This window comes from Vipera ursinii (assembly GCF_947247035.1).
Source record: "Vipera ursinii genome assembly, chromosome: 6".
Classification (NCBI taxonomy): domain Eukaryota; kingdom Metazoa; phylum Chordata; class Lepidosauria; order Squamata; family Viperidae; genus Vipera; species Vipera ursinii.
The window spans coordinates 61,886,327-61,913,959 of record NC_139515.1 but is presented as its reverse complement, the minus strand read 5'-3'; the positions used below and the strand labels follow the sequence as shown (position 1 = coordinate 61,913,959).

General features: G+C 37.1%; 1 protein-coding gene across 1 annotated transcript; it reads left to right on the top strand.

Annotated features, from left to right (window-relative positions):
* Positions 1–237: 237 nt before the first annotated feature.
* On the top strand, positions 238–27,536 carry GTPBP1 (GTP binding protein 1; the record flags this gene model as incomplete). Its single annotated transcript, XM_083366486.1, has 12 exons — positions 238–462; positions 1,806–1,917; positions 5,247–5,427; positions 8,532–8,880; positions 9,923–10,046; positions 15,938–16,052; positions 17,974–18,118; positions 19,715–19,897; positions 20,635–20,770; positions 21,517–21,695; positions 22,754–22,954; positions 24,755–27,536. The coding sequence occupies 12 exons, from the start codon at positions 238–240 to the stop codon at positions 24,845–24,847; spliced, it is 2,043 nt and encodes a 680-aa protein (XP_083222612.1). The 3' UTR covers positions 24,848–27,536.
* Positions 27,537–27,633: the final 97 nt, after the last annotated feature.

The window sequence follows — 27,633 nt, the reverse complement described above, 5'->3', positions numbered from 1 at the left end:
TCCTTCCAGCCTGCAAAGAAGCGGAAAGAAAATATTCGAAAGAGGCGTGGCTCATACATATTAATCGATTCTAACGCGGTCGTCATAGCGATACAGGAAAGATTATTTTGACGGCTCTGCTCCCTGATTGGTGGCCGAAGGACTAAATGACTGAGCCACCTGTTTGGGTGGACGCGAAGAGAAGCCCTGCTGGCTTCTTGAAAGTAATTTTCGCCTGAGTGGGCGGGGTTTATACTAATGAGGCCGGGGAAGGAGGCTGGCACTGCCAAGATGGCGACGGAAAGGAGTCGCTCTCCGGTGGGGGGCTCGCCAGTGCCGGCCTCGATGTTCGCCCCGGAGCCCGTGGCTCACGTTGGGACAGCGGCGGCTTTCTCCAGGCCTCACGGCGGCGTCCCAGAAGTTGACTGCAGCGAGGACGGCGAGCTGCTCAATGGAGAGCCGGAGCTCGATCTTACCAGCAAGGTAGGCCTGGAAAGCTGGGGACGAAAGCTGAGACGGCCGGAGGAGGTGAGGTCGGCTGTGACTACTTCGGGTCTCGCTCCGTTGGCCGTCTCAGTCGTTCATTTGAGCGGTTACCATCAACACCGGGTCGGTCCTTCTTCTGATAGTCTTGTCGGGAACTTCATTCGGCGTCGCTTCGCTAACATATTGTAGGCGAATTTGCTTGGAGATAATAATAAAAGGTTGGCTTCTTCTGCCCTTGTCACGGATAACAACTGTGAGACGCGTGTCTGAAAGAAAATACTTACGAGGGTTGTAATAAAGCAGGGGTCTTCAAACTTGGCCCTTTTATGACTTGTGGACTTCAACTCCCAGAATTCCTCAGCCAGCTTTGCTGGCTGAGGAATTCTGGGAGTTGAAGTCCACAAGTCATAAAAGGGCCAAGTTTGAACACCCCTGTAATAAAGAGTGATTCGCGGGATCTGAGTCGGGAGTACGTGGCATTCACCCTTGGCACCTGTCTGGATTCAGAAAGTTAATACATCACGTATGGTACTCCTGAATGAGTTTTCCCATAAATAAGGAAAATGTGGGACTCTTCTGCAAACAACTTTAGAATGGTAACCTTGTTTAATTTTTTTTCTGATATGTTCACTCCTTGTTTTAAAGTTGAGGTATGGTTATGTGTATAGTTATATTTGGGTACCATCGTATTTTAATATTGCATTTTTCTAATCAAAGAATTGGTGCGAGCACCTCAATGTTTGTTAACGTGCTGGGTAGGGTTATGTGATGGATTGGAGATAGATGGAATCCGAGCAATTTTCGCTCTTTGTGTAATCTGATGACAAGATACAGATCAGACTTCTGTTGCTATGCTGCAGTGAACTTTGCACATCTAGGTAAATAGAAACTTGTTAAAATGTTGGAATGCTTATGTATACTGTGAAACATGATAAACTACTGGATATATTATTATACCATATCAGAAGCAGCAGACTTAAACTTTATTCCTCATAATGTAAAATACAGTATTTGAAAATGAAGTCAGTTTCAGATATTAAAACAATATTTCATTAAGTAGTATAGCTGGGTATTTTTATTTTATCGGTGTTTTTCTTCATTTGTTTCCTTCCTTCTGAAAGCAATACCATTCAAATGAATAATTATTTTAAGGGGTGTTCATCAAAGGGACTTAGGAACAGTTTAACAGAAACTTGTGATATATTGTTTGAATATTGTTTTAGCTGTATTGTTTGATGTATTTGTTCACTGAATTGTAATTGAGTAAAACAATATGTTAAGAGAAATAACTTGTTCTTGACATAGTTAATAAAAAGTAAATCCCCACTCTCTCTGTTTAGCTAGTAATGGTGAGCCCAACATCCGAACAGTATGATAGTTTACTCCAACAGATGTGGGAGAGGATGGATGAAGGATGTGGAGAGACCATCTATGTTATTGGTCAAGGGTCAGGTAAGTGTGTGAGCTTTTAAGAAATAGCAGTGATTTTGCAGAAGCAGCTCAGTTGATTGTGCTTAAGAAAAGAAAAGGCTAATATATAATAAGTGTCTTCTTCTCCAATAGAACAAGATGACTTTCTCATCTTCCCTCCTAGCTAGTCCTAAACCACACCATAAAAACAAGCACTGTTTTCAGTTGTCAGTGCCAACTAATTATTAGTTACACATCAATCATCAATGTTCATATTTTCTCCCTGAACAAAACTCGAGTACTATCCTTTATGAACAGTGTATGTATAGAAATAATGTGCTGCTTTTTGATAAAGGATGTTCAGAATATCCATATAAAATGAAAAAAATACAGGGACTCCTCAATTTCCGACCACAGTTGATCCAAAAATTTCTGTTGCTAAGTGAAACATTTGTTAAGTGAGTTTTACCCCATTTTATGACCTTTCTTGCCACAGTTTCAAGTGAATCAGTGCAGTTAAATTAGTAACATAGTTAAATGAATCTGGCTTCCCCATTGACTTTGCTTGTCAGGAGGTCACAGAAGATAAACCCACTGACTGCAGGACACTGTAACCATCATAAATATGAATCTGTTGCTAAGCATCTGAATTCTGATCATGTGACCATGGGGATGCTGCAACTGTCATTAGTGTGAAAATAAGTTACTTTTTCAGTGACATAACTTCAAACTGTCACTAAATGAATGGTTGTAAGTCAAGGACTACCTGTAATACATAGGTATTTCTTGCCCAATTGGAGGGTGTAATCTGTAATTTTAGGATAGCATGTAGCCTCTAAACTCCTTTTCCCTCTGATACATCAAATAAACAAGGGCTGCATAGAAATGCAGCTATGTGTGTTTGGGTGGGTGAGTATTCTGCTGGTAGAAAAGATGAATGAAAAAGGAAAGAATGGGAGGTTATATCAGTGAAATGTGTACTTACCCCCTCCCGGTTCACATACCTCCATGTCCTACAGGTTGTTTTTATATGCTTTTATTTATTAAATTTATATACCATGCACCTTACTGTTAAGTGACTCTATAAGCATTTGGAATAAAATTTGAGTTTTTATTCTTCTGCCATCATCTTGCCTGTTTTAATCAATGCCCTTTAAGTAAACAATCTTTTTTTGTATAAATTTTATTAGTTTTTATGGGGTTAGGAATAAGGTGGGGTCAGGGTTGGGGTTGGGATTTAGGTTAGGGTTGGGATTAAGGTTAGGGTTGGGGTTGAGGTTTTTCCAAATAACATTCTCAATATTTAGCAAACAGCATAATGTCTGGGTTCATGTATTTAACAAACAATAATAGTTAATAGTTAATAATCATAATGTATTAATCACTCAATAGCCTTCTAATATATATTCAAAATTACATATCACATTCCTTTCTCTCTAATTCGTCTTTCTAGCCGTTGATAGAAATTATCCCATGTTCTAAAGTACACTGACTCTTCTTTCTCTTTTATCTTTAAAGTCAATCTATCCATTTCTGCACACTCTAGAATTTTCTTAATTAGTCCTTCTTCAGCTGGTAAGTTTTAATTTTTCCAGTGTTGGGTAAATACAATTCTTGGTGCCATTAGTACATGTAGTATTAAATATCTGCAATCTTTCACATAATTGGCTCCTATTATGCCTAACAAAAACAATTCTGGTTTAAAGTCTATTTGTTTTTTAGTCATTTTCTCCAACCATAAATATATTTTAACCCAAAATCTTTTTGCTTTAGGACATGTCCACCAGATATGATAATAAGTACCTGGTCTTGGTTTGCATTTCCAACAATTATTTGAAGTATTTTAAAACATTTTTGCTAATCTCATTGGTTTCATATGCCATCTGTAAAACATTTTATATAAGTTTTCTTTATATGCCACTGCTTTAATTAATTTAGTATTTCTTTCCCATAACTTTTGCCAATCTTCTAATTCTATATTGTAGCCAAAGTCCTTTGCCCATGTTATCATTGTTTCTTTAACTTGTTCTTCCTCCATCTTTAAGTTTAGCAGAAATCTGTAGAGCTTCTTAATCAACTTTTCATCTGTTTTTAACAGTATCTGATCAAATTCTTTCTGTTCTTTATAAAATCCCATTGTTTTAACATTTTTTCATATCTCATTTGGATTTGCAGATATGGCCACCAAGCTAGATCAATACCTTGTTTTTGCAGCTCTTGTCTGTCTTTCAATTTTCCTTCATTGTCCAAAATATCTTTATAAGTCACAACTTTATCGTAGTTAATTAAGTTTGGGTAAGCAAAAGCTTCCATTGTTGAGAGCCATTCAGTATCTTAATATAAATTTTTTCTTTTATTTTTTCCCATTCTGAAAGAAGTGCATTCCTTATAAAATGGTTTTTAAAGTATCTATGTATTTTATTCTTCCCGTACCACAGAAAGGCATGCCAACCAATTTGTAGGTCATGCCCCTCTAGGTACAATAGTCTTTTATCTCTAAGCATTATCCATTCTTTAAGCCATGTTAAAATAGATGCTTGGTAGTATAACCTCCAGTCCGGCAGTCCAAATCTTCCACTTTCTTTCGCTTCTTGTAGCATTTTCACTTTAATTCTAGCTTTTTTTCCTTGCCAGATAAATTTCAATATTATTATATTTAGTTCATCAAAAAAGGCTTTCCATAGCCTTACAGGAATTGTTTGAAATAAAAAGAGTATTTTTGGTAAGATATTCATTTTCACTGTTGCTATTCTCCCCACCATTGAAAGTTGGGAGTTTTTCCATTTTTCCAAATCCAATTTTATTTGTTTTAGCAGTCTTACATGGTTATCTTCTTTTATTGTTATACATCTTGCTGTTAAATAAATTCCCAAAGATTTAACTTTTTTAACTATTTGAAGATTTTTTTTGTTAGTTGATTTTTTTGTTTTTCTGTTAAATTCTTTGTTAGCACTTTAGTCTTTTCTCTGTTTATTATCAAATCTGCCACTTCTCCAAATTTTTCTATTTTCTCCAGAAGTTTAGTGCTTGTTTCCAATGGATCTTCTAATATAAAAACCAGATCATCTGCAAACGCTTGTAGTTTTGATTTTCATCTTTTATCTCCAGTCCTTTAATTTTTATAGCTTGCCTAATGTTTCTATCCAGTACTTCCAATGTTAGTATAAATAGTAATGGAGATAGTGGGCATCCCTGTCTTGTGCCCTTTTTAAAATTGAAGTTTTCTGTAAGATCTCCATTTACAATTATTTTGGCTGTTTGTTTACAATAAATTGTCTTGATTACATTTATGAAGTTTTTTCTGAAGTCCTCTAAATCTGTTACAATAACTTCATGTAACTGTTTCTCCTTCCTTCCTAATGCTTTATTAGATGGGACTGACTATGGGCTTAGTGATGGAGACATGGAAGCTTCCTATGCCACAGTGAAGAGCATGGCAGAACAAATAGATGCTGATGTAATTCTCTTGCGAGAGCACCAAGAAGCCGGAGGCAAAGTGCGTGATTATTTGGTGCGGAAACGTGTGGGTGACAACGATTTCCTAGAGGTCAGGTAAGAAGAGATATGGAGGCTTGCTTAGTCAACATAATATCTGCTGCTACAGCTTGTACTAGTAGTGGCAGAAAGCTGGTAACTCTGGTTTGCCTATGGAAGTAACTTTGTGTCATTCATTTTTTCTCTCCTTCACACTACACATAGAAACTTATGGTTGGGACTAAGTATATATTCTTATAAAGAAGTGTCTGGATGGCATTTCCAAGTTATTATTGTTAGAACATTGCAAGTTGTATTTTTCATATCTAACAAAAGGCAAACATTTACTTTCTTTATAGATTTTCCAACTAAGTTAATCTGTCTTAAACGGTTTTATATATTTTATGCTCTGGGGCAGGAGTTATTTTTACTGTGGATAGACACAGCATATTAAACTAAAACGTAGTTTATTTGGTTTAGATATAGTGTTCTGGTGAGCTCAGCCACTCAACAAACCAGTATTATGTATGAACCAGATCGTGGAAATATGCTCATGATGAGAGTTTAAACACATTTGGAAGCATTCCGTGAATCTGGATTTTCAGATTAAAAGTTGATACTGGTATCTTAAGTTGTTCACCTTTTTCTTATCTTTACTCAGTTGGCACATAGCAGCTCTTGAAATTTGATCCTGACGGTTAAGAACTGGAAATATTTTTCCAGTTTTGTTTAATAGTACTTGGTGAGTATCAAGATAAAAAACTTATGCCATTCTTATTAGCTTTATGGAAATATAGTAGGAATTTGGAATGTACTTAAGAATTTCTTCCAACTCAATTCTAATTTGCAATTCATTGGCAAATGCTGTTTATACAGTCTCTTTCACCCTTTGCTTCCAAAATGTATATGGTTAATGGGATATCTTTAAAACACATAATGTTGATGTACACATTAAAAGGTAAAGTTATAAATTCAGATTGATTCCTAGAGACTTCATGAATATGTGCAAGTTGTTTACTTGGTCACAGTATGGAAGTGGTTCACCACTGCTTTCTTTTTGGGCTGCTATTGTCTTCTCACCACAGTTCTGGACTCCTGTGATGATCTCCCAACCAAGTAATAAATAAGTCAGACCCATTTAGTTTTTAAGGTTAGCAAAGGTTGACTATACTAGCTCTGTGCAAATCATTCAATGAACTGTTTCCTTGATGAGTATAACACTGCATTGGATCCATCCTTTAAAAAACTTGTATCTAATTGAAGGGTCAGGACAGCATTTTTGAGATGTTCTTAAGATCTGCAGGGTATCTGTAAGTGATGTTTTCACTCAGGTTGCCATTATGACTGTCAATGTAAAAAAATTGTAGATAGGTACGGGACGAACATGCCACGTGCCAGTTATATACAGTAGGGACTCCGGAACATGTACTTATACAGTATGTTCACATTGTGTAATAGGCAGTCAAGAAAGAAAACAGTCCAGCTTGGTTAAGGATTTGGCTATGATGTTGGTGATTCAGTATCTGTGAAAGGAAAACGTCCAAATAATAAAAATCCCTTGTGTTTCCTACATTGTGAGAGCAGTCTTTTTTAAACCTATAGCCTTAAGGGTGTGTTGTATTACAAATAGTCCACAGCTTACAACCATTTGTTTAATGACTGTTCGAAGTTACAGTGGCACCGAAAAAGTGACTTATGACCATTTTGCTACAACTATTGCAGCATCTATCTGGTCACATGATCAAAATTTGGCTGCTTGGGAACTGGCTCCTCTTGCAGCATCCCAGGGTTATGTGATCACCTTTTGTGACCTTCTGACAAGCAGTTCATTTAACAACCATATTACTAACTTAACAACTGCAGTGATTTACTTAACTATGGCAAGAAAGGTTGTAACATGGGGCAAAATTCACTTAATAACTGTCCTGCTTAGTAATAGAAATTTTGGGCTCAATTGTGGTTGTAAGTTGAGGACTACCTGTATAACTTCCAGAAGGCCTAATTAATAATGGGAATTGTAGTCCATTATTGCTAGCAGGAGGACTCAGATTGGGAAGGGTCATGCAGGAATATCTAATTTCCAAAACGGAATATGCTTTTCTGAATTTGCAGTTTCCTGCTTTGAACTTAGTTCCCGGTCTGATGGGCATATTCAAGTTCTTGAAGTTTGTTTTTTTTCAAATTTATAAATTTTTGAATCAAGCTCTGATTCAAGTTTTCTCCTTCCCCATCTCTTCCTATATCCACTTTCAGTAATAGCAGGCATTAAGATACAGAAATTGGGTCAGGGATTCAAGAAAGTAACTTGGTGACTTGTTTGTTATATCACTCTAGCTAACCTCAGTCTACCTCCTTGTTGCTGATGGATAAAATTAGATGAATACTCTTGATGAGAAAAAGCAAGATGTAAATGTAATAACTGCTAATGAATGATCAATTTCAGTTTCTCATTGTACAGTATGGTATGCTGTAGACAATATTATTATTATTATTATTATTAATAATAATAATAATAATTATTATTATTATTATTATTATTATTATTATTATTATTATTATTATTATTATTATTATTATTATTATTATTTTATTTGTATACCGCCCTTCTACCGAAGGACTCAGGGCAGTGAACAGGGCAATACATATTAAAAAAACAAGATGCAAAAATTAAAAACGATTAAACAAAATACCCACGAATAAGTTAAAACACATTAAAAGTAGGTTAAAACAGTAAAACCCAACCCCATCCCATAGCTTATGCTATGTTACTTATAGCATAAGACATGGTGGCTTTTAGCACTTGTGCTAGCAATGAAGAGTTGTAAGACAGACATTGTAACCCTTGGACATTCTCATTGTGTTGGATTTAGGTTTGAATGAAGACACTGGTATTTGGGAAATAGTTTTGGTACTAATTATGTCCTTGTGCACATCCTTGTGAGATTTCAATGTTCTAACTATGGCACTGGTGACTTTTTCCTCCTTTTCTCTTAGTCTTAGTTGTTTATGTTTTATATGATCTAGAAAGTAGTGACTGCAACCTTGTGAAGTGGCTCTTAAAATATATGTTTCAACATTTTGAAATTGTTGCTGATTTTCATTTTATAGTGACAGGAGGAAATTGATTCCAATTGTTGCATTGAAGTCGAAGAAGTTTATCACTTTCTTTTGCCTTCCTGTAGGGTAGCAGTGGTTGGCAATGTGGATGCTGGGAAGAGCACTTTGCTGGGTGTTCTTACCCATGGCGAACTGGACAATGGACGTGGTTTTGCTCGACAGAAACTTTTTCGCCACAAGCATGAGATTGAGTCAGGCCGTACCAGCAGTGTGGGCAATGACATTTTGGGCTTCGACAGCGAAGGCAATGTTGTGAACAAGCCTGACAGCCACGGTGGGAGTTTGGAGTGGACCAAGATTTGTGAGAAATCAACAAAAGTCATAACCTTCATTGATCTGGCTGGGCATGAGAAGTACCTGAAGACTACAGTCTTTGGCATGACTGGGCATCTCCCTGATTTTTGCATGCTAATGGTAAGCAATGCTAGTTGTAGGGGAAGGGGGGTTGTGGTGAAGCGGCCCCTTTTCTAATGTTGTTCTTGACTCACTAACAGTTGAATATAATTTATGTGCTAAATGCAATAACAGTAACAATAATAAATAATAGGGTAGAATTTACATACTAAAACTGTTTTTACCAAACTGAACGTTGGAAGCTTCAGTTGTCTGTCTTCTGCTCATAGAACTGTGTTTTGCGGCTTGTCTTGATTTTACAAGGTATCTCTCAGCCTAACTTTGTTTTTGAATTGTACAAAATGTATTTTGTTTATTGGTTCAATTTATATGCCACTTGTCTCGCTATCAAGAACTACTCTGGGTGGCCTACAATATGTATGAAAGTTCCTGCTCAAATACAAAATGTAAACTTAGAAATATCTCCTTGCCATGTGGGATGGTCCCAAAAACATCAGTGTTAATGCGTGCAAAGCATGTAAACTTTTGCCCCTGTTTGCTTATTGAACATTCTTCCTTATACTGGAAGAGCAAAAAAGAAACTTTGCCATGGTAACTTAATAAGAATTGATTTAGGTTATGTCTGTTTCAGTGACTTTACTTCCATGACAGTAGCAAGCAAGCTGTTTCCATTTGTCATTGTGTGCTGATTCTGAGGTTCATATCCCATCCTAAAATAAAAGGAAGCTTGGGAATTGCATGGAGACAAAGAGCAGATACTACAAAGAAGTTTTTAAATGTGGAAAATTGCTTTTTAGCTAACATTTTGAACTGACTGGAATATTTACTTCATTAAGACACCTTCTTTCTGGTGCATGTCCTAAGTTGCCTGTCTGGATTTTTCTTGAATTATGTTCTTCAAATTATCCTCACAAATGGTGTTACTAACCGTGAAAAAATATTTCTCATATGGCAACTTGATCAACTTTTACTTTGCTACAAATCTTAATTTTTGATAGATTGAAATGCATGTCCGTACCCATCTTTTTTGGCATACCCATAAATCATTGCTTAATGCTGTCATAGTCATGGTTGTTTTACCTTAAAATTTATTTCAATACAGGTTGGCAGCAATGCTGGAATTGTTGGGATGACCAAGGAGCACCTAGGTCTGGCATTGGCGCTAAATGTTCCAGTCTTTGTGGTGGTGACCAAGATTGACATGTGTCCGGCTAACATACTTCAAGGTAAATGGTTATTGCTACAACAGTTTCTCTTTGTTCTTTTTACCTCAGTTGTGCCTAAGGAGGGACTAGAATTTTTCATCTTCTGATTTCTAACCTAGTTTTTTAATTGCATCAGACTGACTCTCAGTACATAAGTAGTACAAAATATTCCTAGTTTCCCACATCAGCCTTGAGAAAAGCTCAAAGTCACCCAAAGAGCTTTTGTGACTGAGGGCAAGGCTGAACTCAGAGTCATATATGTAAATGTAAATAATAACAGTAATAGGTTCTTTGGGTGCAATCCCAAAAGAACTGGAGCACCACTTGAGCATCATTGGCATTGACAAAATCACCAGTCAGTTGCAAAAGGCATCCTTACTTGAAATAGCTTACATTCTGTGATGGTACCTTCAGCACCATCAGACAATAACACCTTATGCCAGGTCCTTGGGAAGGACTCGATAGGTCAGACATGTCAAACTCGTGATGTCATGTGATGTCGCACAACGTATCAGGAGAGTTTTGCCATTGCCGGCAATGGGGTGGGCGTGGCTTCTGGATGATGCGTCCGGCCAATGGGCCGGCAGTTTGACATCCCTGCGATAGGTAGATAAAAATGCGAAATCTGTTGTGAACCTCTGGCTGACTGTGCAAGAAACCATAATAGCATTAACAGAACACTGAATCTCCCTATTCTGTTTAACGCCTTAATCACTAAACCACCCTGACTTTCTTTTCTGTTTTTGTTTTTCTGATCTTTTTCTATGCCTTGTGGTTGATACTTTCAAATAAAGTAGTGGCATTATATTAAAATATTAATTTCCAGCCACCGCCAATTATTAATTTGACACTAGCCCTTTGAGGTAGTTCAGATCAAAAAACAGACACATCGATTTCAGGAATGCTCTTTATTTTCATAAGGTTGAATTAGAGAAACTTGGGGTTTTTTTACAAATTTTATTGATTTTCTAATATTACATTCACATATTTGAAAAGCAACGTGATGGCTGAGTAGTAATTCAATTACATACAGATATCATTAGTAGATTTCAGATTGCTACCATAAACATTTCCTCTCTTTTTCCCTTCATATATACTGGCTATTTGTAAATAAAAAGACAAGTTTTATCCTATCAATCACATAGAAAATAACTTTCTTACACATATCCATAGTTTTTAGTTCACACATATTCTAGTTGTTTTAACATACAATCTTTTATGACCTAATAGATTTTTCAGTTTCAATTTCCACTAACATTTAGATTTAATGTTTGATATTTATCATTCCCAAGATTTTTAATATACTCCCAATTCATCTATCACCATTCCTCACAAAATCTAATATTCAAAATACACATCCCGTCTACTTAACTTCTCACCCTCTATGTCAACAAATTAAAGATACAATATGTTATCCTTTTTGCTAGTTTTCAGTTTTTGTTTTTTTATAGTAATCAAAATTTATTTTTATTTCAGTATTTAATACTTCCTCTCTCTTCCTCTTTGTATCTGCTATCTCTTGCTTAAACTAATAATTTTCATTTTTAATGTTCCATGTAGACCTATTTATTACTTTCAACAATAGGTTTTTAGCTTATCTACATTATTCACCTTTACATGACCTTTATGTACAAATCAATATTCAAATTAGCTATTAGTATTTATACTGCTAAATTTTAATGACCAAATTTTTTTCTTTATCTCAGTTCATAACAATGTCTTGTATTCAACATACACATCTTATCTATTTAAGTACATTCTGTTTTGGATTTCAATAAGATGGTCGAAACTCCATTCTTCTTGAGTCTTATTCTGGCTTTTTTCCTTTGCCAAATCATCTTCCATGTCCTTGTTTTTGGGTCATCTAACCAATCTCCTTGTAATATAATGTATATTAATTGATATTGGCAAAACCATCTGGTTGCCATTTTTTTAAGAGGACTTGTAGGTCTAGTGGGTCATCCCTTTATTCTTCCATATCAACGTGGTTGTTCTGAATTATTTATCTTCTCATCCAACTGTTCTTTTTCTAGATCCTCTAGTTCCTTCTGAGTTGTATAAGAAACCTTTTCCTTTTTCCAAGTTGTGAATGTCTTTTCTGGATTTTCAAATATCAATATTTGTTGAATAGTAGATCCTTCTATCATAGTATTTGAATGTTTCATTTTTTTCTATTGTATTTTGTATAGATGATTCTTTAGTTGTGGTCAAAGTTTGGGCTTTCATATCTGGCTGTCTTCTTGTTCTTTCCATAGCCTCTTAGTATTTCATTGGTTGTGGTAAGAGTTTGAATTAGTGTTTTCAACATATAGAGAGTTTGTTGATCTTCATCTATAAGGAAATTTTGTTCCTGGTCTTCTTCCATATTGGTATTTTAAACTAAAGGCTTTACACTTAGAAAATCCACAAGAGAGAATTTTTTTTTCTAAGTAGGGAACACAAAGCCTTTCACAGCTGTTGTTTCAAAGTTCTCAAGGTTTTATATCTTATCTATTTCCCGGGGCAGTCAGCCAGGCCCCTTTTAAAGTTTCCCTTTGAGTCCCAAAGTTATTTCAATCTTTTCAGTTTTTCTTTTTCTTTTTTCTTTTTATAAGAAAAACCCCAGATTTCCAATAGAAGTAAATAATGAAAAATAAAAAATAAAAAATCTTTCAGTCCACATGCTTTGAGAAGTAAGGTTCCAGTTGGGATTCAGTTACTTTTTCAACATTTAAAACACCCCTGGGTATTTAGTCGCTGTTCTTTCTGGAGGGAGGGCTGAAATCCCCCTTCCCTCACTGCAGGGGGGAGAATGCTTAGCAGCTTAAGGAGGTACAGAAAGTAATTAGGGTGTAAAAGAGGTAGATCTCACCCAGTCTCTTCCGTGCTGCTTTAAGAGTTGCCTGGTGGAAAATGTGACTTCGGCTGTTCACAGCCTAGGGATGAGCCATAATGGCCAGTCCTTTCGTCTACCAGTTTGGAGGGATCGCCAGGTCTAACGGGAGAGTTGCGGCTCTCCTGCAATCCAGTAAATGCCCCTCCTTGCTGGTTGCCTCTTCGGGGCGACTTTCAGCCCTTTTCAGGGGCCCCCAGCAATGTGAAACTGGATGGGGAAGAGAGAGCAAGTCTCCCAGCCGTCCATAGCAGCCGAATTAGAGAATCTTGTTATTCTCTCTGTCTCAGCTTATCCTAAACAAAGTCAAGATGGGGTTATTTTGAATTTCTTTGCTATACAGGTAGTCCTCAAACTACAACAGTTCATTTAGTGACTGCTCAAAATTACGACGACACTGAAAAAAGTGACTTATGATGGTTTTTCACACTTATGACCATTGCAGCATCCCTGTGGTTATGTGATCAAAGTTCAGATGTTTGGCAATGGACTCACATTTATGACAGTTCCAGGGTCCCAAGGTCATACGATCACCTTTGGTGACCTATTGAAACAAAGTCAATGGGGAAGCCAGAGTCACTTAACAGCCGTGTTACTAACTTAACAAGGGCAATGATTCACTAAACATCTGTGGCAAGAAAGGTCATAAAATAGGGAAAATTCACTTAACAATTGTCTCGCTTAGGAACAAAAATTTTGGGCTCAATTGTGGTCGTGAATCAAGGACTACCTGTACTTCCCCCTATTTTAGGACTGTGTAATCTTTTCTTCAGATCTCTTAAGAGCTTGCTCATTGCTTCCCTATTTCGAAGGTCAGCTCTGTAACCCTTTGTATTGTTTTTAAACTCCTGTTCTCTTTATTGAGATTAATCAAAATAATTAAATCAGCCACCAAAGTCTCTCTTGATAGCACAATGGGTGGCATATAAATTAAATAAATAAATGAAATAGAAATTTTCTTTTAGATGGTAAGATTTGTATTCATCTTTTTCTCCTGTGTTATCTGTAATTTATTTATTTATTATTTATTAATTTTATTTGTATACCGCCCTTCTCCCGAAGGACTCAGGGCGGTGAACAGGGCAATACATGTTAAAAGACAAAATACAAAAATTAAAAGAGATTAAACAAAATGCCCACAACTCTTACAATAGGTCAAAACACATTAAAAGTAATAAAAACCCAACCCCATCCCATCACTAAAACAGCCACACTGGTGCAATGAAATGGCTCGAAATCAGTATATAGGCTTGTTTTTCCTTCTGTCTCATAGATAAAAGTTTTTTAAGAAAAAAAGTTTATATTTTTCTTCATCCATTTCATAAAGAAAGATGAACAGTTATGGGCATTCCTTTCCCTGGGTGTCTTTAATTTTTTTTCCTGATTGTTGTGATAGTTATTTCTTTTCTTTTTAGGTATTTAAGACTTAAATTACGGAGGTTAGGTCTTAATAGGGAAAATATTTTGTTTAATAACTAGTTTATAAACAGCTTTACTTCTGGAAATGTTTTGTAGCATATAATTTGTGAGTTCTACAAAGCATTTTGCAAACCTAGAAAAAATTAAGAATCTGGCAGATGATTATGTTGGCTTATAAGTTATCTATGAGTTATAAGTATATAAGTATTTAACCATAAGTATCACACCTGTAGCAGGACTGAATGAGGAGGTTTTAAAGGAGGGTGGTTGTGTGTGTCTGTATTTTTTCAGAGAAAGTGATAAGTTATGGTGTTAAAAGTAAAGGATTACACAAGTTGGCTTATATAATTAAGATTAAAATATATATGTTGTTGCTTCTGTTATGTGTTAAACTTGCAAAGGAGTTTCTAAGAGGATACAAAGAAAACAATAAGAAATGAACTTCAATCAAAGGGGCTAAAGATGATTTTAAATTTGTTGCTTTTACTAGTAGCTCTTAAAGGATTTTTCTCGACAGTTCAAAAGAGGAGGCAAAATATGTTTATATATAAGAGATAAGATATGGGAAGATTTTTTTGTATTAGAGAAAACAATAAATCATTGTGTTGAACCGGAATACAAATTGATTTATTTGATTGTAGTTGAACTATATATGTTGTTATTTTGCTTAACTCTTAGTGGACTTTTGCTGATTAAGATTGAATGACCGGTCTTCATAATTTGTTCATAGATGAGAATGAGATACGGGAAGATGAGATCCTTTGAAATGTTAAAGAAGGTGATCAATCACTAAAAATGTTTGTTTTAAGTGAAGGGGGCAGTCATTTCATGTTTTTTTTCCTTATATATTTTTCCCCATCCTTTTTTGCACCTTTCATTTTTTTATTTTTAATATTTTCTTTTAGTTTGTACTTTTAAAATTTAATACAAATATTATTGAAAATAGATATTGAGAGCAAAACAAGATCCTAGATCACATAACAAGATTAAATTTTGTAAAATTTCTTAAACTATTAATTGTGTTTTGTGAAATTAAGTTGTGATCAAAGTAATAATGCAGATTAAATTTTACCTATAAGAATTGCTTTATTTTGGGACTGATTTTTTTTTAAAAAAGGTACATATTATAGAGAATAAAAGTTGTAAGCGAGCAGAAACAAGAAGCTGTTTTAGTCCCTCCAAAGTTCTTATTAGTCTTTAAATTTTAATTTGATTAACCGTGTGGTGTTAAAATCTCCCGCTAGATGTCTGTATCTTACCTTCTAAATTCTAGCTCTACTTAAGACTTCTTTTTTTCTCCTTTTAAATAAATTTTAAAATCCTGGTGGTCCAGGCATGTACATATTTCAAATAAATTGAAAGTGTACACATCTGCCGTATAACTCAAACAGGTTTTATATAGTACTTGATTAGTTCTGAATATGAGCCATTGTGCTGTTTGCAGTGTTGTCAGCTGGAGAACAAATGGTCCTGCTGGCAAAATTGTAAGGGAACTGTCATCCAGGAGCCTACTTTGACAAATGGAAGATGATTCTGTCCTCCCCCCACCCTTGCTCTCAGCTAACCCTATCAAAATTAAGTGCTACAAACAGGCCTAATTCTTTTCATTTTGTTCATGAAGAAACACTAAAGCTCCTGCAACGACTTTTGAAGTCCCCAGGATGCAGGAAGATCCCGGTGCTGGTCCAGAGCAAAGATGATGTCATCGTTACTGCCTCCAATTTCAGCTCTGAAAGGTGATTAATGAAAGCAAGCTGAATCCCAATTTGATAACTTACAACAGACTACCAGTGTTAGGGGCAGCAGGAATAACATACTTGGAGTCCCTTGAAGGGTAGGGGTTTTCAAATTGGGTCCTCATCTTCTGGAAGTCTCATAAACAGACTTGAAATGCTATTTGAATGAATCAGACTCATTGTGCTCTTTACATTGTTGTCAGCTGGGGAATAATACCAATAGTCAAGCTGGCAAAATTGTAAAGGAACCATCACCTAGGATCCTATTTTGACAAAAGGAAGGTGATCCTTCTCCGTCTGTCTTTCCTACTCTCAACTAATCCTATCAAAACTGCAGTTTTTTTCTTGGCTTCCATATCCAAGCACACGTCCACGCACAGAAGGAGTGTGCTGTTCCAGAGCTCCAGCAATGCTAAATCCACTGGCATGACCAATATCTGGTGTGTGCTGATTTGCTGGCCTCCACCACCTCATTCTCAGCCTTTCCCTTTAACAAAGCTTGATGGCTTTCTGGGGGTAGATAAACAGGTGGGCAGGAAGCAAAAGTGTAAAAGGTAGGGAGATGCCATTCCCCTTCTCTCTGGTTTCACTTTCTCCCAGTTAACAAGGAGAAGTCATTGGGCCAGAGCAGTCACCAGTAGGAGCAAAGTGAAGCTGTGGAGAGACAGGGCTGCAGCCCTGTCTCAACTTTGGATTGGTTGAAATGTAGTTTCATGTATGACCAGTGAAAGTCATCTTTCATGTATGACTGATGCAACCTTTTCTTTGACACCTACGTCTTGGTGAAGGGAAGCTTAGAGAAAAAGTGAAGGAAAGATGCCACTTGATTCTCCTTCATTCATGGGCAAGAAAACAGTGATGTGAAAGTATTAGATCTTCCCCAGATTGAAAAAAAAAACAAAACTCAGCATCATCACAAGCAGTCTTCCACAAAATGGGCTTGAGGATGGGTGAGTGTGGGTCCTTGATGGTGATGGGAGACTTGCCATGGGAGGGGGGAGTAAGGAATAGGGCTCTTCCTGCAAGGCAAAAGTTGGAAAAAGATTATTTGGGGGCACAATTGAGGTTAAGGAGGCAGGAATGAGCTGCAACAAAACCCTGGATGGGTTTTGGGATAGCAATTGGAGAGATATCCAATTAGGCCACTTCTGTCTCTTCTAAGAAAAATACTGGAAATTTGACCAGAGGGTGGGTGAAAACAAATGTAGCTTCCTTGGAGATTAAACTTCTATTTGAAAGATGCCGTTTCTGCAGCAGGCATTTTGTGGCCTTTCCGGTATTGCCAAATTATGGTGCCCATAGTCCTTCACACTTGGCTGGACTGGCTGGAACTACTGGAATTTGCAGTTCAGTAACCTCCGAAGGGCCGCAGATTATAAGTTAAAATGCAACAAAAGTGGTATTTTTTTCATTCAAGCCTAATCCAATGAAATCATTAGTTTTATTCATAAAGCAATCCAAATTCATTTATTACTTTAGAGTAGTGGTGGGCAACTATGGCCTGTTTATGACCTGTGGACTTCAGCTCCTAGAATTCTTGAGCCGGAGTGGCTGGCTCAGGAATTCTGGGAGTTGAAGTCCACAGATTGTAAAGGGGCCATAGTTGCCCATCCTTGCCTTAGGGCAGGGGTGTCAAACTGGTGGCCCGCAGGCCGGATGCATCACGTGCAGGCCACACCCACCCTTGCTCCGCAAAGGCAAAAAATCTGCAATACGTCATGCTATGTCATGTGACACGATCGAGTTTGACACCCGTGCCTTAGATCACAGAATTGCAAAGTTTGAGAAGCCCTGTTGCAGGGCACCTTTCTTCCATCACTAGGTATACTTGTTATATCATCTAGAGATGTACCAAACATAAAGAATAAGATAGCAGAGAGTCCTGAATCATTTGTTTTGTAATAATCTTTTTTCCCACTAGGATGTGCCCAATCTTCCAGATTTCCAATGTCACTGGTGAGAATTTGGAATTGCTGAAGATGTTTCTCAATCTCCTGTCTCCAAGGACAAGTTACCGGGAGGAAGAACCTGCGGAATTCCAGATTGATGACACTTATTCTGTGCCAGTAAGCAGAAGTATTCTCTCCATTTTTTTTTATTGAAAAGTTTTACAATACATTTTTAAATACAACCCCCCCTCCTCCCCCTCCCCTCTCCCCAACCCCTCCCCATCCTACCCTCCCCCCCCCGACTTCCCAGAGCTGAATACAGGGTATAAAAATACAAACAAGCATAATCTAAAATATGCTAACAATAATAAGACATTAAATTCTATTGCACTTTAACTCTCCATCGTCAAAATATTAATAAAATAACTACTAACTAGTTATACATCATATAGATCCAGTACTTATTCAAATGCTAAATGAAACTTTTTAGTCCCATATTTATTCTGAATATATTCAATCCATCTCCTCCATTCCACAATGTATCTCTGTTGCGATTGGTCTTTCAAATACGCTGAAATCTTTGCCATTTCCGCCAAGTTAGAAACTTTTAAAGTCCACTCTTCTATAGTCGGCAGTTCTTCCTTCTTCCAATATTGCGCTACTAAAAGTCTCGCTGCCGTAATTAAATTCAATATCAACTTAGTATCTATAACAGTAGTATCTGCAATAATACCCAATAAAAACAATTGCGGAGAAAACTTTATCCTTTTCTTAAATATCTTTTGCATATTCCACCAAATTTTGATCCAAAAAGCTTTAACCTTTTTACAAGTCCACCATATATGAAAATACGTTGCATCCTCACAACCACACCTCCAACATTTGGGCTGGCAGTTTGGATACATACTTGCTAATTTTTTAGGATCTAAGTGCCACCTATAAAACATTTTATAAAAATTCTCTCTTAAATTTTGGGCCTGTGTAAATTTTACATTTCTAACCCAGATCTTTTCCCAAGTGTCCATTGTTATAACTTCTTGAAAATTCTGAGCCCACTTTATCATACAGTCTTTAACAAGTTCCGTTTCTGAATCAATTTCTATCAATACATTATATATCCTTTTTATATGTGCTTGACCTTGATCTCTAATTTGTTTTACCAAATTTTCATCAGTCATCGAAAAACCAACTTTCTGGTCCTCTTTCCATCTAGCCTGTAATTGCCCATACTGAAACCAAGTTTGTACAATCTTTTCTTCTTTTAAAATATTATATGGCTTTAATTGCCATACATTCCTCTCTAAACTTAAGATTTCCTTATATGTAGTCTCATCATGTTTAAATCCCACATTTATATTTTCTATTGCGTGTTTAGGTATTGCCCAAATGGGTATCTTATAATTTAACTTATGTCTATACTTTTTCCAAAGTATACAACAAAGCATACCTTAAAATATGTATCTTAAACACATTATCCACCTTCTTATCATACAATAAATATGCATGCCAACCAAATAACAAATCATGACCCTCAAGATTTAATAATCTCCCTTGTGTTAAATTAAACCAGTCACTTATCGCTGACAAGGCAGCAGCCTCATAATATAATTTAAAATTAGGCATTTTAAGACCACCTCTTTCACACGTATCTTGCATTATCTTAAATTTAACTCTCCATTTTTTTACAGAGATGAAAAAAGTAAAGAAATTATCTGCTATTTGCTGTCCTAACATGATTCACCTGTTTCCTTTTTTACTTTCTTCCTGGTATAGGGTGTTGGAACAGTGGTGTCTGGGACAACCCTGAGAGGCCTAATCAAGTTAAATGACACTTTGCTTCTAGGCCCAGATCCGCTCGGCAACTTCTTGCCTATTGCAGTGAAATCCATTCATCGCAAGCGCATGCCAGTCAAAGAGGTGCGGGGTGGTCAGACTGCTTCTTTTGCTTTGAAAAAGGTGAGTGCCAACTTGCTATGGCTCTAGTTTTTTGAAAAGCATTTATATTCAATATCTGACAAAGCAGTGGTAAAGATGTGTATCCAGAAGTATATAGATTCTGGGTTAAGAGGGTTTATTCCTTGGTCTGTATATTTAAGATGGCTAAGGTATAGCAAATTTCATCTCTGCAATTACACACCAAAATTGCCCCCACTGGGAATGAGTTAATGAGAAATATGATATATATGCATGAGGGAACAGGCAGTCCCTTTTATTTTCTTACATAATTTTCTTTCTACTTGTCAATTTTACTTAATATTTTAGGAAATGAATTGAGTTCAATTGGATTTAGTCCCAGATAAGTAAGTGTAGAGACCTAAGTTGGCATAGTAGTTTAAGGGCACAAGGCTAGAAGATGGGAATCCACGAGTTCTAGTCCTGCCTTAAGCACAAAGTCAGCTGGGTAGCTGTGGGCCTGTGACTCTTTCTCAGTCCTAGGAAGAAAGCAATGGCATATCACTTCTGAAAATCTTGCCAAGACTTATTAGTAAATGGTTTTGACCAAAATCATTACCTTAAGTTATTCTTCTTGGAATGGTTTCCTGTGTGGATAGTTGGATGGATGGCCATCCTACTGCTTCCCAGAAGAGGTTGTATTTAAAGAGCTGGTGTAGTCTTCTGTAAATACCACAGAATATTTTCTAGTGAACCCACTTTTGATTTTGATAACTCTCTTCTAATTATTCCACTACCAGATCAAACGCTCCTCTATCAGGAAAGGCATGGTGATGGTATCACCTCGGTTGAATCCTCAAGCCTCTTGGGAATTTGAAGCAGAGATTCTGGTACTTCACCATCCTACCACTATCAGTCCACGTTATCAGGCAATGGGTATGTGACATTGCTTTCCATGTCTTTTATATACACCTGCTGCAGTTTAGCTTGAAATATTAAATATATTACTGGTAGTGGTTATTCCCCATAAGGGTAGGAGTGCACAACATAAGTGCAAGACCGTCTTCTGCACTTCCTTATGCTCTAAATTGTAAAATTAAAATAGATTAGGAGGATTGCTGTTATCTTAATCCTTCCCTCCCCAAACCGTACATTAAGAGGCCCGGTGCAGCTCTTAATATTTTGCATTTCTAACTTAAAGCACCAGCAATGAGCAAAAGAGCACTATTCATTGTGAAACTTTTGGAATGTGGCAGAACGTCAAGATGTTGGGTGATCCATGTCTAGAATGCTTGACTTGCACCATTGTAGAAATCCCATTTTAGTGCTAGGTTTGACGGATGACCAGGGGGAGGGGGGGAGGGGAACGACTGCATGTGATTTTTTTAACCTGCATGTTACAAGATACATGCTTTTGAGGAAAGCATGACATATAGTAGGCTTTCAGATTTGTCACTGGAGGAATCCTTCACTGGGATGCCAGTGGGCAGTGAAGATCTGGGCTCACTAGGGAAAGTAACAAGAGTAAAGTTTCGATGTTGATCCTGTTAGTCAGAGATGCAGATACGTAACAAAGGAAATTGAATTTTTGTGTGTGATGAATTAATAACATTCATGTATATTGCCAATATTTGTTTCCTTGGGGACATTCTGAGTGCCAGTGAGATTCTTACTGTTTCTAGTACATTGTGGTAGCATTCGCCAGACAGCCACTATCCTTAGCATGGACAAAGACTGCCTGCGCACTGGGGATAAAGCCACTGTCCACTTCCGCTTCATCAAGACTCCAGAGTACTTGCACATAGACCAGCGGCTGGTTTTTCGTGAGGGGCGTACCAAAGCGGTCGGCACTATCACCAAGGTAATAGTGGATGGGGAGGGGTTTCACAAATTGGTACCTGCAGTTCCATAATTTCTCTTCTTCATTTAATAAATGGTCTATTGCTTTGATGCCAGTTACTGCTTATTTCTACTGGTGGGGTACCTAACTGATGTACCGTAACAAAATAACAATTTTGTTATTTTCCAGTATCTACATATTTTTTTCTTAAAGCTTACAGTATGTTGGATGGGATTAACTTTACAGCAGGTTCTATGCTTAGATGGTTCTGCTCCCATTTTCTCAAAGCTTTCAGCCCAGGTAGCTAGAACAGGTTTGAGCATGGTTGTTCAGTAAGAAACTTTAGTCCAGCCTTCTCCAACCCGGTACGCAGTTTGGCAAAATGTTGCTTGTCTATCTGAATTTGCATTTAGCTGTGCTGGAAGGATCCACTGGGAAATTAGTGAGAAAAGAATGGAGTCTATTTCTGCTGTTTTGGGCCTTTCCCTCTGTTTTTTTTAGAGTTGCTGCAACAAGTCAAGTATCTTCTAGAATTTTCACCCCATCCAAAATGGAATTTTCTTAGGTGCCCTGCCTCAGTCCGTTGAAATAAAATATTGCTGCAATACCCATATTTTCCAAAGGCTTGCAAACCCAGTTACAGTTCTATGTCGTTTAAGCCTACTTCTGTTTGGAATTAAGGTATTATTCCAATGGATTCTTTGTATTTATAAATGCAGCGTGCCAACCATCCTTTTTTTAAGCATGGCAAATTCAGAAGGTCCTGGTTGCCAAATCAGAATATAATTTTATATATGATCCAAATAGATCAGTTGAATCCTATGTACAATGAAATGGCTCAAATATTGTTCTGCTGTTAAAATCTCTCTTTTATATAATGTTTGACCTTCCCTATCAGCTCCTGGAATAAAAAAAATAGTCTCTTCTTGCTTCAGGAGTTGTATGAGCTGAGAGAGTTTAGCTTCTTTTTCTAAGTATTTAAAAGTCTAATCAACTTTGCTTGGTTGATTCTGTGCTTTAAAATGAAGCCCAACACTCAGCAAAGATCCTGATTCTGGTTATCTGTTTTTGACTGGCAGTTACTCCAGACCACCAATAATTCTCCTATGAACTCGAAGCCCCAGCAAATAAAGATGCAGTCTACAAAAAAAGGACCCTTGACCAAGCGCGAAGAGAGTGGAGCCCAGGCTGGCATACCAGTGCTGACTTCCACTGTGGCAGAGGATGCAGCGTCACTGGCAACCGTTGCCCCAGCACCATCTGGTGCTCAACAACCACAGGTAGATAAAGCGGCCTGTGCAGTGCCTTTGTACCCTTGTCAGTGTCATCATACCTTTCCCAGGCTTACCTTAAAGGGAGAACACAGTTTCTCCACTGATTTTGGCCAAGTTCATATTAAGAAAATGCTTTTTAAACTAGACCTGGTTGAACAAGCCTTCGTATCCTGATTCACATTCCCTGCTAAGTCAAAAAAATGAAATAAAAAATAACCAAGCAGGGTATGTTCATTTTTAATAGTGTATGTTCTCATTTGTTTTTCTGTCCAGAATTGGTATGATTACATTATAAAAATGGGTCCCAACATAGGCACAGATGCCAGGGCAATAATCTTGTAGCCAAGGAAGCTGCCTGTATCTTTGTTTCCTTTTAAAATGGAAGCTTATTTTTCATGCATCCCATAGTGAACATCGTACACTTTTTATTTAGTTCAAAGCGAGACAGCTGATTGCCTCAGGTTTAAGTGTCCTTAATAGTTCATGGGATATTAAATCTTTTTCACATGAGCTTGCAGTTCTTTTGCAGTGTGTGGATCCAACTGAGTCTTATTTTACAGCTGTCCCAAAGTGTAGAATGAACTCCCTTCTGAATTATGGAGCTTTCCTTGACTTACATTGAAGGCATAAAATGTATCCAATTCAAATTTCTGTTTTGGCAAGAGGGGTTTACTGTTTTGCGAGGTTTTCTTTTGCAGAATTTTATAGCATTCTATTGTATTTCAAATGTTAAGATGCCATTGTAAACTTTGGATAGGTAGCATAAATTGGTTAAATTGACAAAAGCTTAGAGCTTTAGCATAGCAGTGCTCCTTTAGTCAGATACTTGTGTTCTGTACATGCAATCATTATTTATCTAGCACAGGGGTGTCAAACTGCCGTCCCGCGGGCCGGACGCATCATCAGGAAACGGCAATGGAGAAAAAGCTCCAATATGTTGCACGATGTCACGTGACGTCACGAGTTTGACATGTCTGATCTAGCATGTCAATCTCCTTTCTTTCTTTGGCCTGTGTGCCTTTGTTTTGTCTCCTGCCATGTGTTGTCTGTCTAGTGTTTTCCAGATGAATTGGAATAGAACTTTTAGTCTCTCAATCTCAGTCCATATCTTAGTTGTTTGTCTTGGTTATCTGTGTCTGTCCTGTGTTCAGCTTACCTCTGCTTTTCTTTTCCCAATGCTTTCCTTCAGCCTGCTTTGGATGAAGAATCCCACAATCAAGAGGGAAATAAGGTATTTCCTCTACTATGGCTTGTATGCCTTAGGAGCATACAAGCATAGCCTTTAAATTGAATTTTCATGAAGCTCAGGAACCTTCAGGTTGAATTGTTATGAAAATGCTTTCTCATCCTCTCGTTTCTCATTTATTATTTGATTTTATTTACAGTTTGTTTTGTCACAAATTTCAAAGGAATTTACAGTGGAAAGAGAAATACACAAATAAAACCTAAACTATACCAGTAATATTAGGGTAGCTGACAATCACTCTTGTATCACTGGTCTTTAATTCGTGGTGGAAATGCTCCATGCCCTCTTTATTTAGCTGCGGTGTTTGTTCCACTTAGCAGTTACAACAGCAGAGAATACCCCACCATCTTGACCATAACAAAGCATCGGGGAGATGTCCTCTTCTGAATAGGACTGGGAAGGCTTATATGGAAGATGTTTTTATGGCGCTTACACATATCCAATACCTAACATTATGACTTGTGTTTGCGCATTTTTTTCAATTTCTTTGGTCATCCAAAATCTCTTGTCCATCTTATTCTAACTTGGGCTCTTGTTTCTCCCCCTCCCTCTTTCCCCAGGCAAAGGTTGGAGGTGGTGGCCGGAGGCGTGGCGGCCAGCGTCATAAAGTGAAATCTCAAGCAGTTATTGTGACTCCAGCTGGTGGTTGCTGAACATCTTTTCAGTAATTGAGAAATTCACATCTCCCCCTCCATTTCTTCAATTCAGAAACCGGGAGCAGCTTAACCAAAATCCTTTGCAGCTGATCTTCTACTGTGGAAGATTTTGGGGGGCGGGGGGGGGGAGGGAGGAAGTTCCAGGGAAGTGAAACTAATGAAGGTGACAAAGAACAGTGGGACTGACCAGCAGCCACCTTCTCCCTTTTCCTAAAACATTTTGTACACCTCAAGCTCTTAGTCATGATTTTTATGTTTTTATTATGGTGGTGTGTATGTGAGTGTGCTTGTGAGCATGTGCATTCAGGAGAATACAGGTATAGAAAAAAAAAGTACCTGTGTCTTCTCTATTCTCATGTTCATCATTTGGTTAGCTAACTTACTCTTTTGCAGTTGGGAATTTCTGAAATCCCAAGTCCTTAAGAGTAAGAATATGTGATATTTGGCTGGGAAGAGATAGCAGTTCTTCCCCCATGTTTCCAATGGTTTGAAACAGATACTAGGTCTCTCGCTGTAATTTCACCATGACCATAGTTGGTAACTGTCACAAAGGAAAGCTCCCAAACCAGCCTCATTCCAAATCTTAGATTTCAATGAAATCCTAGAAGTTGTGTATTTGTAAGCTTGTTTGCACACACTTCATCCTTCTGAAAGAAAAGGAGTTTTGAAAGTGAGTTTGGAGGCTGAAGAGAATTTCATATTTTCTATATTATGTTCAGAATTTTATCTTTTTTCCTATAGAGCAAACTAGAGGCTGCATGCTATATCTAGTTTTGCACCCAGCTATGTGGGCACATTAGGAACAAGACAGCAAGAGTGCAAGGTTGTTTCTGGTTATTTGCCCATTTATTTTCATGGCTTCCGAACCAATTTGAAGGCCACATTTCCTACCTACCAGGAATAGATGCTGTTGACGGCCTCTGCATATTCAGCTCCCTTCACATTGCAGAAATAACTGCCTGTTTAATTAATTTAATGCTTTAGAAATCAACTTAGAAACTTGTTTCAGTCTCTCCATATTTTTCCTGTGGCAGTTACAGAGATTTCATAGAGATGGGCTGAGGTTTCTTGAATCCACCATTAAAATTTACAGTCATAGTTGTGATTTTATAACTTTAGTAGCGTCTCTTCAAGGCACGGATTCTTGAACTGACTTATTTTAACTGCATCATGTTTTTAAAAAGGAGAAAGCATGAAAAAAATGTGGTTTGTAGTTAACTGGTTTGTAACTTTGAATAGCATTTTCCCCTACGATATAGTGTTTCTTAGATTTATTCCATCCTAAGCATTTTTGGAATGACCAGTCTTTTTTAAGTTATAAACATTAAAGAGCAGGTAGGACTACTTATGCCATTTTCCCAAATTTGATGCACTGTATATCTGTTGAATTACAATTCTCCAGTAAGCATGATTAACAAATATATGCTGTATGGGATTCATGGAAATTGCAGACCAATCTATCTTGAAGACGCCAGACTAAGGAAAGTTGCTTTTTGAACATGATGCTCAGCACCTGCAGCATTAAGAGCACCCTGTGAGGACAAATCAGGATAAGGATGATTAATGCAAGGTAGCAACCTGTGCTATTGCTTTTTACCCTGTATTCCATTTGTCTCCTTTACCTTCCAATACCAAGGGAAGCAGAGGCCTTAGTCTGGTGTCTTCTTTACTTCATTTTTTTGTTCAGAAAGATGATTGTACAATGCTGGCAAGAATTAAGAAAGTCACAGTGCTGTGTTCTCCTTTTTGAGCCGCACACATGGACTACTGAGGCTGGCATGGTGTCAACATTAAAAAGAACAATTTGGTAAAAAATAAAATTTTGTTGTTCTCTCCATTTTAAAGGAAATGAGGTATTACTTCACTAATCCTGGTTCATAAATCAGGTTAGATGTAATTTGTAAATATGTTTAATATGGCTGAAGTTTCTTCTCTGAAAAGTCTTGAAGGCTGGCTGGTTGTTCTCCTGAAGTGGGGATTATTAAATACTTCCAGAACCTTGTAGAAAATCAAATTGACAAAAGAAACTTGTGCCATAAGAAAAATCCTGCTGAATCAAATCTGCCTTTTTCTATACTGTGACTTAAGGGGGCGTTCAAAAGCATGAGCAAAGTCAGATTTTATAACTGGTATTTAGCAAATGCTGCCTTTCATTCTGAAGGTATTATACTTTCACTGAAACCAGTAGCCATTGATAAGCTAGTCCTCTACAGATTTGACTAGCTTTTTAAAAACAGATATAAACCAGTGTCACCAATCACATTCATCTATAGAAGCAAATCTATGTGCTTTATAAAGAATTATCTTGTATCTCCCTGAGTTTCACCCTGATGCATGATTGCCAAGTTCTGGTATTTTTAGGAAAATTTTTACATAGCTTTTATATGCATTTATCAATTTTTAAATGAAAAATAGTTTGTAGTCTTCAAGTTAGAAGACAGCTTAATTATTTTGGGTATCCTATTTACTTCCTTCCTAGCTCTACAAAAGAAATGCAATGACCAGAACTGTACGAAGCATTTCAAGGGCTATTCATAACAGCTGTTCATAAGAAATGTGCACAATTAAAAAATAAGTTCAAAGCTATTGCTATTTCAAAAACCTCAGATTGGAAAAGTTGCAATCCTGATTTTAGTTAATCCTTGACATCAAATGTTTTCTTAAAATTAAACTACAGTAGTTTAAATGGCAGTATAAATTGTTTTAATTATGTAACCTTTTTAGCCGATTGGCCCTTCTCCGGTCCCCTTCTATCATAGGAGAGTTGTATTGACATACGAGAG